Source organism: Cebus imitator, unplaced genomic scaffold, assembly GCF_001604975.1.
Source record: "Cebus imitator isolate Cc_AM_T3 unplaced genomic scaffold, Cebus_imitator-1.0 Scaffold103, whole genome shotgun sequence".
Classification (NCBI taxonomy): domain Eukaryota; kingdom Metazoa; phylum Chordata; class Mammalia; order Primates; family Cebidae; genus Cebus; species Cebus imitator.
Genome location: NW_016107418.1, coordinates 3,299,448 through 3,309,063, shown reverse-complemented (window position 1 = coordinate 3,309,063; position 9,616 = coordinate 3,299,448). Strand labels below are relative to the sequence as shown.

The 9,616-nt window shown below is 56.3% G+C and overlaps 1 protein-coding gene across 2 annotated transcripts; it reads right to left on the bottom strand.

Annotated features, from left to right (window-relative positions):
* Nucleotides 1-938: 938 nt before the first annotated feature.
* Nucleotides 939-9,377, bottom strand: CDX2 (caudal type homeobox 2). 2 transcript variants are annotated; one of them, XM_017537499.2, is made up of 3 exons: nt 8,476-9,377; nt 4,891-5,036; nt 939-3,370 (listed from the first exon to the last, which is right to left on the bottom strand). In XM_017537499.2, the coding sequence occupies exons 1-3, from the start codon at nt 9,014-9,016 to the stop codon at nt 3,122-3,124; spliced, it is 936 nt and encodes a 311-aa protein (XP_017392988.1). In that variant the 5' UTR covers nt 9,017-9,377; the 3' UTR covers nt 939-3,121. The 2 variants fall into 2 exon arrangements, with proteins under 2 accessions (XP_017392988.1, XP_037597617.1); XM_037741689.1 differs by having other exon boundaries at nt 3,238-3,370; nt 4,895-5,036; nt 8,476-9,360.
* Between the last annotated feature and the right edge of the window lie 239 nt (nt 9,378-9,616).

The following is a 9,616-nucleotide window of genomic DNA, read 5'->3' as shown; positions in this document are numbered from 1 at the left end:
GACGGGGTTTCACCATGTTGACCAGGATGGTCTCGATCTCTTGACCTCGTGATCCACCCGCCTTGGCCTCCCAAAGTGCTGGGATTACAGGCTTGAGCCACCGCGCCCGGCCTCTTTCTTTTTTTTTAAAGACGGGGTTTCACCATGTTGGTCAGATTAGTCTTGAACTTCCAACCTCAGGTGATCCGTCCGCCTTGGCCTCCAAAGGGCTTGGATTACAGACGTGAGCCACCACGCCCGGTCAAATTTGTTTTTCTTAAACATTCAACAGATCCAAGAATATCCCGTGCCTGACTCAGTTTGAACTTGGTTTAAACAGGCCCACCGCCAACGTGGAGAAATCTTGCAGCTCCCGCATCTGGGCTCAGCCGGAGCCGGGAGAGGCGCAGGCGCCTGTACCTCCCAACAGAACTGGAACCTTTCCGGGTCCGCCAGCCAAAGCCACATCTCTTCCCAGAGCGCGCGCGCCCTCTGGCGCCTGAGCGGACTACTGGACGCGGTGGAGGCGTGTGATTCGGAGACCACCGCCCCCAGCCCTGCTCTGGAGGCACCAGGAGCCGCGAGGTCATCTGGTCTCAAATAACCTCAGGCGCCCCTATGCAGCCCTTCCTAAACTCCTCGAGCTGCGCTCCCCACTCGTGCCACATCCCTTGCTCCACAGGTATTGCACCGGGGGTGACACGGTTGGCGTTAGAAGCGCGGTGGCCTCACTTGCCGGAGAGGGCCCCGGTTTTGCGCCTTTTACCGTGGTCCGGGAGTCTTGCCAAGAGAGCCGGGTGCTTGCATGTCCGAGAGCAGCCAAGCTCCTTTCCCTGGCCCTGGACCCGCGTGCAAGGGGACCGAGCCCCGGGAAGGGGAAGAACTTGTAATCGCTTGCAGCGGGACAATGTCGACTTTTGAACCTCTAACCACTAAGCAAACAGCCCATGTGCTCTTGCTCCACTGTCCAAACAGGGTTTATTGACAGGCGTTTCACAGCAACGCATAGCAACCTCGGCTGCTAGGGGGCGGGCGTGTGGGCGCGGCCGGGGCGCGGGGAGACCCGCGGGCACCCGGGCTCACACCGGCCCTGACCCGGGACCCCTAGCCCAGCGGACCTGGACACTGCTTCCTCCTCCGCCCGGCAGCCCCCGCCCCCTCGCCCCGCACTCGCGCCTCTGGCTTCCAGGCCAGGCGCCCGCGGGCGGGGCCCCCGGAGCCCCTTTCCCAATCCTGGAGCTGCAAACGCCACCAGGAAGGGCCGCGGAATTGGGGAGGTGCTGCAGAGGGGCTCTGCCTCTTGATGTCTCGCTGCTCGGCTCATCCTCCCAAGCTGCCCTTGAGGCGCTTCCTCCCTCCGTGGGGGCGCTGATTAGGCTCTGGGATGCCGGTGGAAAGACCGAAACAAAAGCGAAGCCCCTCTCACACAGGTCCTGCCGGGAACGCTCAGCTTTGGCTGCCTCCAGGATCAAAAATCTCAAAGGATGCAGCCGGGTCCCCAGTGAATCGGCCAGATAACAAGCAACCGTCACTAAGAGGATCATTTTATATTGAGTCTTGAAATCTTGTTTGTGGAGGTAATTGGGTGGGAAGAGGGACGTAGTCGGGGATCAGCAAACTTCAAGAACAGAGAGTGGAGGCGGAAAGGGCTCAGGGAAATGCCCAGTGATTTACATAAGACTAAATTCATGGCAATGCTGTCTTGGGAAAGTAGGGGGATTTTTTTTAATTTTTATTTAATGCTTACATTTAACTAGCTGAGTTACAGGGTGTCCTTAGAGAGGAGGGAGTCCCTCCAGAAGGGAACTGCCTGCTGTTTGCAAAAGCTTCCGTGTGGGTTTGGTGAGATGCTATAAGGTCCTCTCACCCCCACCCCCCATAATTCCTGGCTGCTGGGAAGCAGCTGGCCATGCAGATGTGCATTTCGCCCAGAGGCACCCCCAGGACAGCCACGCATTCCAAGGCTGGGCCCAGGCTTGGGGGCAGGGAAGGTCTCAGAACCTGCTCTTTCAGGCTTCTGATGCTCTGGGGTAAAATGAGGCTGTCCAGATAACCTCCACTCCCTCTCTGAATTTCCCAAATTAGCTTGCAAGCAGAGAAGATATTTCATTTCTTTTAAAAAAAAATAGTTGCAGACAAAATCTGAAGATAAATACAGAATCTGAAATCTGGAAAGCTCATTTATCTCTTTTTCTTTTTAGAAAAAATTCAACTGTGTTCAAATACCCCCCACTTCCCTTCACCATATCACTTCTCACCCCCACGGATCCAGAAGGCTTTAAAAACTCTGGCTTGGATGTTACACAGACCAACAACCCAAACAGCAGCAACAACACCAACTCCCCCCACCCCCTTCTTCATCAGCCCCAAGATTGTGAAAATGACAGGAAATCCAGGTTGGCTCTGGCATTTATAGCACTGACATACATTCAGCCCAGGGAAGCTCTGGTGACAGGCTCTCTAAACAAGTCCCTGTTTGGGCCCCCTGGTCAGGCCTGGAGTCCAATAACCACCCCCTCATACCACACCCTGTGCATACACCAGCCAAGCCTTTCCTGGTCTGGGAAGGGAAGAGAAAAAAGACACAGGCCATCTGGGGGTTCTGCAGTCTTTGGTCAGTCCAGCTTTCTATCTTAGCTGCCTTTGGCTTCTGCAGTTTAAACCTTGCCTGCCTGGAGACAGGAGGCCCAGCTGGACCTCTGATGGCCATGAGCAGGCAGCAGCTATCTTGGCCCCAAGCTTGCCATTCCCCTGAGTCCCTCTCTCCCCTCAGCTCCAACCAGAGGTGCAGCCTGCAGATCTAGGAGGGGAGGAGGTGGGGAGGAGGAGGCTGAAGGCCTTGTTGGTGTGGTCATCCCAGGCAATGCTTCTGTCAGTCCCGAATGAAACTCAGTGGCCGCTTTCTGTCTCCTCAGTGGCAGAAAGAGCCAGATGGGAAAAAGTAAAAATCTGGGAGAGTGTATTTCTTGAGTCCCCAAATCCCACTTGTCTTGCTCCTGGCTCCCATTTTTCCTCTGAGAGCCAGGTTTGTAGGTCTCCGGCTGTGGGTGGGAGGGGAGGGGTCTCTCCTGAGGAGTCTAGCGGAGTCCATGCTCCTCATGGCTCAGCCTGGAATTGCTCTGCCGCTGCAGACCCCTGTGGGTCACTGGGTGACAGTGGGGTTTAGCACCCCCCCAGTCGGCCCCAGAACCCCAGGGACAGAGCCAGGCACTGAGCCTTGCAGGGAAGACACCGGACTCAAGGACTCCGGGACACTTCTCAGAGGACCTGGCTGAGGCTGGGGAGGCTGCGGTGGCGGCGGCGGCTGCGGCTGCTGCTGCTGTTGCTGCTGCAACTTCTTCTTGTTGATTTTCCTTTCCTTGGCTCTGCGGTTCTGAAACCAGATTTTAACCTAGAAATGGAAAGGTGGAGAAAAGCAGATGGTGGTGAAGAAGATGTGAGGGAAAAGAGGAACCATACCCAGCAGTATCATCGTCTCCCTCTCAACCACAGAACTCCAAGTCCTTCTAGAAGCTTTTCATGGGCATCCCCTAAGAGCCCAGTCCTAGAGCCATCCTCGGGCCCAATTCAGCCTCATGGGGAAGAGTCTTCCTCCTTTCTTGCTCCCTGGGTTTCTTTTCAAAGTAACTTTTATCTACTCATTTACTGGAAAAGTTTAGAGTCTCAGAACCAAGGAAAACAGAAACTGCAAGGCCCTTTCTCTGCAGCAAAGGGAGGCCAGTGCTGGGTGGTGTACTTCAAATGGCAACCTTTGACCCCTCAAGGCTACACAAAAATGCAATTTTCCTCACCTTAGAGCTGAAAATGAGATTTAATTGTGTGGCTTCCTGGCTGTGAAGCTGGCCTGTTTTCCTAGACTATATAAATAGAATGTTCATGAACTAAGTCTTGTCCCCCTAGTTTTTATGACCAGAGACTGAGTGTTTTATTTAGTTTATTTTCTTAGGCACAGTGCTAGAGACAAAGAGAATAGATCTTGTAATAAGTACTTATAGACTCAAATGGAATTCTGGATTAAACTAATACACTTGGCTTTTTTTTTTTTTTTTTTTCGCATCACCTATATTCCTCAAAAGAGAGAGAGAAAAAATCAACAACAGAAAAAAAAAAAAAAAAAAAGCGAACTAGAGGCAGAAAGAGGCTTTTTAAAAAGTACTCCAGGCCGGGCGCGGTGGCTCACGCCTGTAATCCCAGCACTTTGGGAGGCTGAGGCGGGTAGATCACAAGGTCAAGAGATCGAGACCATCCTGGTCAACAAGGTGAAGCCCCGTCTCTACTAAAAATACAAAAATTAGCTGGGCATGGTGGCGCGTGCCTGTAATCCCAGCTACTCAGGAGGCTGAGGCAGGAGAATTGCCTGAACCCAGGAGGCGGAGGTTGCGGTGAGCCGAGATCGCGCCATTGCACTCCAGCCTGGGTAACAACAGCGAAACTCCGTCTCAAGAAAAAAAAAAAAAAAAAAAAAGGTCTCCAGGCCAGGCGTGGTGGTTCACACCGGTAATCCCAGCACTTTAGAAGGCCGTGACAGAAGTATTACTTGGAGTTTGAGACCAACCTGGGCAAGGTGGTGAGACCATCTCTGCAATAAATTCAAACATTTGCAAGTCATAGTGGATTGAGCCTATAGTCCCAGCTACTCAGGAGGCTGAGGTAGGAGGATCCCTTCAGCTCAGGAAGTTGGGGTTGCAGTGAGCTGTGATTGTACCACTGCACTCCAGCCTGGGCCACAAGGCGAGAACCCATCACTATTTAAAAAAAAAAAAAAAAAAAAAAGTCATCCAAAGACGAATGTGTGCACTGTCCTGCTCCAGTCTTTCCACAGATCTAGAAGACCCCTGAAGCTGGATTTTCTAACTGTCATGGTCCTCTCCCAGGCAGTAGCCTGCCCGGAGGGAGCCAGGTGGTCCCCACCTGCCTCTCAGAGAGCCCCAGCGTGGCGGCCAGCTCGGCTTTCCTCCGGATGGTGATGTAACGACTGTAGTGAAACTCCTTCTCCAGCTCCAGCCGCTGGTGGTCCGTGTACACCACTCGGTATTTGTCTTTCGTCCTGGTTTTCACTGTGGAGGAAGGAGAAGTGAGGGCTGAGAACTGCAGGGCAGCCCATCAGTCATGGTAATGACAAACCTCCCTAACCCAGGGACATTTCTCTTCCTCCACCACCCTGGGGGGCCCAGGTTTGGCTGGTTCCTGCCAAGTCTGACAAGACCCCCCAGAGGGTCCTATGGCAGGAGGGGGGGAGGGTGTGAGGCTCCGGAGGCAACTAAACTAACCTCGGTATTAACTGGTTTTTAAAAATTAAGAAAAGTGAAAACTTCACACAGAAGATAACAGAACGTACCACCCTTTCGGTAAATCAGATACAGTACTGGCATATATTTGACGCCAAGGGGAAGGGGCAGGGTGGAGCTGCCGGAGTCCCGGGAACATCCAGGTTGCCAGGCCTACCAGAGGTATAAGTGCACCTGGAAAACAGCTGTCATTGTGGGCACATGTTGTGGAGGCAGTGTGGGGGTTACGACTTTCCTTTACTACATACAAGTGGAAAGCAGGGCACAGGAGCTGACAAGTCACCACAGTCATCCCCCAGACACACCAGGCCCATCCGGTGGAATTCTGAGCTGGGCTCTGGCAGAGAGAAGCCATGCCGACAGGCAGAATACCCCTCCCGCCCAAACCAACTTTGGCATTTGGCACTTTTTCTTTTTTGATCCTCCATTTATTCCAGCTGCAAACCCAGCCAGAGCTATCCTGACCAGTGATCTATGCTCATTGGATTGAGTCAACATATTAAATCCTGGATTGATTGTTTTACTGAAGGGCCTTGACAAATAGTGTCCACAGTGTTGGAGCAGGCCTGAGCCTGGCATCTCCACCAGGTCTGTCTTGGCTCAGCCCTTGGCAGAGCCCTGGCCAGGGGCTGTTCTCTCTGGCTCGTCCAGCTTTGGGGTCTTCTTGAAGCTGGACAGGTTCAATGGCCCAGTACCCAGTCCCACAGAAAGATCTGAAGGGCCTGGGAGTTGCCTGGAGGTGTTTAATGCCCTGCAGGCTGACTTTGTTCAGGTAAAACCCTTTGCAAACCACAACAAAAGCGCCCTGGGAAGATACAGGCCTGATCAGAGGGAGCTCTCCTGAGCCGCTGAAAGGGGAACACAGCCACAAACAATGCAGGACAAGGCGATCTTATCAAAGAAAAGCCCTTTCAATGCCTTAATAACAACCACATTCTGTTTGAATTACCACTACTGAGCAAATGGCGGTCCTGGCTTTCATCCCCCTCCCCGCCAGGCACATTAACATAAACACGGCCCTGCAGGCGCATTTGAATGGGGCTGCGGCCCCGACCCCGCGCCTGCTAGAAAAGTAAAGGGAGCTAACGCGGCTTTCTGCGCGATGGACGAGTGGACACGCGTGACCGCCTCAAATCCACTCCAGGCTGCCATTCGTACTCGCCCCTTTTTACAGATGGGGAAATGGAGAATCAAACCAAGTCACGCAGATAGTATCATGCGGGGCTGCCACTGGAGCCTGGCTGGAGCCACAGAGGACACCTCCGGGACTAGGGTGCAGGGCAGTTCCGTTAGCCGAACACCCCAGGCGGGAGACTCGCCTGGGGGTACCTCGGATCGACCCTTGCTCAGGTGTTGCCCCTTCAGTGTACCGGAGGGGCCGGGGAACTCGGTGACCAGACCCTGTGCGCTCTTCGGCCGGCGCCCCACACCCCCTGGGAACCTAGAAGCGAGGCTGTGGAGGGGAGGGATGAGAGGGACTTGTCAGAATTCATTATTGACTGCGAAAGTCACCACCCTCTTTCCGGGCCCTAAAAGAGACAATGGCAGGGCTGGGAAGGTGTATATCAAAGCGGGCCGGGCCGCGTCCCCTCCACCCACCCCTTGACAGATGACGCTTGCGGTGGAGCCGGGCTCTGGCCCGCGGGCCGCGGCCACCCCACATTAACATCACAAGGGCACCCGGCGCCGACTGCGGCCTTCCCACCTCTGCGCGGGACTTCACAGCGGCCTCTCATCTGCTGACCCCGCGGCCTGGGCGCTAGCGGCTTCCCTCCCGCCCTCTTCCCGGCCCTCACCCTGCGGCTACTCTCCTGGGACACACAAAAGTCTTCCTTAGACCGTGCGCCATCCCTGCCAACCGCACCCCAGACAGGCGCTGCAGAAAGTGGGTCTTTGGGAGCCAGGGTCTGGGAGCGCCCTGCTAGGAGAAAGGCGCCTCCTCTTGGAGAAGGGACCAAGCCAAAGCTCGGAGGTCCATCCGAGGCTGATCTGTGGCCTTCCCCCCGGACGGTCGCATTTCAACCAGGACTCTCCCTAGCGTGTGTACAGTGATGCAGAAACAGATGCCCAGAGACAGCCCCCAAAGGGCGCTTTGATTTATACAGCTGTAATTGGCTATAAAACTCTGCAAAGTGCCCATAACCAGCGCGCTGACCCAACTGGGGCAGCAAGGAGAGAAGCAAGAAAAGCGGAAGCGCTGAGTGCTGGGGAAAGACTTCATGGAATAAAGGGGGCACTCAACTAGGACTCTCCCAGAGCACTTCCTTGCCACCTCTCTGCACACCCGAACACCAGAAGGGGCAGACCCGGAGTCAAAGCGCCCCAGAGTCCAGCAAACCCAGGATCTTTTTCAGATGCACACAAACTCACAGACATCCCTGACACCCTTGAAAGGAAGCTTTGGGAGAAATGACCCCTACCTGGAGCTGCGGCTTAATTCCCACCAGTGTTTCCTCCCTGTCTCCCTGCTCTCTCCGCAGACGCTAGAAGCCTTCCCCTCGGCTTCTTTCCCCTACGGTTCAAGCTTTTGCTTGGAATGACCCCTTCGCAGGTCAGAGGTTCAGAGACGGGTCGCGCCTCCCACCCCTTAGCAGATGGGGCCAGCACCTTCTTCCCAGCGACAGCACCTTCCCCTGGTCTCTCTGCTCGCTGTAGCCCCATACCTTGAATTGGCCTGAATGGCCAAACCTGGGCCCACGCAGTCTCGCCATCCCTCGACCCCTCAGGCCACTTTTCTTCTTGGGTGGCTCAGATGGGGAAAGAGAGAGTGGAGAGAAATGGCCTAGGCCTAGCCTAAGAAGGTTTGAGCCCACTTCTCCTCGGCAGCCAGGAGCCACGCCAGGAATGCGTGCAGCAGCAAGTGGGAAGGACGCGATTCTGCCCGCGTCCAGCAGTGCTCACGCCGACATTCCCGGAGCTTCCCGAAAGTGTCCCGGCGTTGTGAATGAGGAGCTATTGGAAAGAGGACGCCTCTTCCCTGCCGTAAGCTGAATACCATGTTGTGAGACTCAAAATATTCACTCCCAGGCTCAGTAGGTCAGAGAAGCCCCGAGGGGCCAGAGGCCCCCGAATTTGTCCTCGGGCTGTGCCCCTCCAGGCGCCAGGCTCCCAGGCAGCCCCGGACGCCCCTGTGCGCACTGGACGCGCAGACGCCAAGCAGCCAGGGGCTGGGCTCGCCCTTCCCGAGCGCCCTCCCGCCTGCGCTTACCTTGGCTGCCGAGGGACGGCTGCGCCGGCTTCCGCATCCACTCGCACAGGTTCCGCCGCTGGCCGCCGGGGGACAGCTGCTCGGCGGCAGCAGTGGCGGCGGGCCCGGGAGGGCCGGGGTTGAGCGTCTGCAGTAGCCCGGAAGCGCAGGAAGGCGCGGCGGCCGGGTGGTGAGGGTGGTGATGCGGGTGGTGGTGCGGATGGTAGTCTGCGGGGCTGCTGTAGCCCATGGCGGCGGCCGGGGAGCCCCCGTTGAGGCCGTGAGCCACGGCGTTGGCAGCGGCCGCGGCGCCCCCGGGCGCGTAGCCATTCCAGTCCTCCCGGAGCGGGGCGCCGTACGCGGCCGGCCAGGACGGCCCCGGGGACTGCGCGCTGTCCAAGTTCGCTGCCGCAGCAGCCGCGGCCGCCACGTGGTAACCGCCGTAGTCCGGGTACTGCGGGGGGCTGACGAAGTTCTGCGGCGCCAGGTTGAGGCCGCCAGAGTGTCGCACGGAGCTAGGGTACATGCTCACGTCCTTGTCCAGGAGGTAGCTCACGTACATGGTGGCGAGAGCCCGGGAGCAGACCTCACCATGCTGCCTGGGGACGGAAGCTAGAGGTTGCCGGGGGGCGCGAAGTGGAAGGGCGAGGGGACGTGAGGAGCGGCGGGTGCCTGCGCCCCAGCCTGCGGTGCTCCGCTGGCTCCACTCGGCGCTTCTGCCTCCGAGGCGGTCCCTCCCTCTGGCCTGTCTCCTCCCTTCCTCCCTCTCTTCCTTCTTTCTTCCCACCTCCTTCGCGCTAGGCTGCACAGGCGGAGAAGACCCGCCACAGGCTGGCTTGCAGAGCCCCAGACCGACGGCCTTCCGTGATTAACGAGTGTTTACAAGACTCTATTAGTAATGACACAGACACCAATGGCTGGAGACGTTGAGGCGCAGCGCGCACTCAACGCACAACCCCCCGAAACATGATTTGCATTTTAAAAGATAAAGGGGGGGAAGGCTCGTGAGAGGGCAGCGACCTGATCACAGCTAAATATTCAAACCTTTATTGTTAAGAGCTTCCTCCTTCCAACCTGGTGCACTTTAACCTCCAATCACAGGTTCAAAGAATGAAATCAAGAGACTTACAAAAGAGAGGGGGAGAGAAAAGGCTATCTTGGT

What these genes read in the sequence shown, in the direction of transcription:
- CDX2 (XM_017537499.2), bottom strand. Translation starts at nt 9,016, where the DNA reads ATGTACGTGAGCTACCTCCTGGACAAGGACGTGAGCATGTACCCTAGC. An exon ending in GCCGTCCCTCGGCAGCCAAG is followed by an intron (nt 5,037 to 8,475) that starts GTAAGCGCAGGC and finishes CTTCCTCCACAG; the next exon opens with TGAAAACCAGGACGAAAGAC. An exon ending in TGGGGCTCTCTGAGAGGCAG is followed by an intron (nt 3,371 to 4,890) that starts GTGGGGACCACC and finishes TTCCATTTCTAG; the next exon opens with GTTAAAATCTGGTTTCAGAA.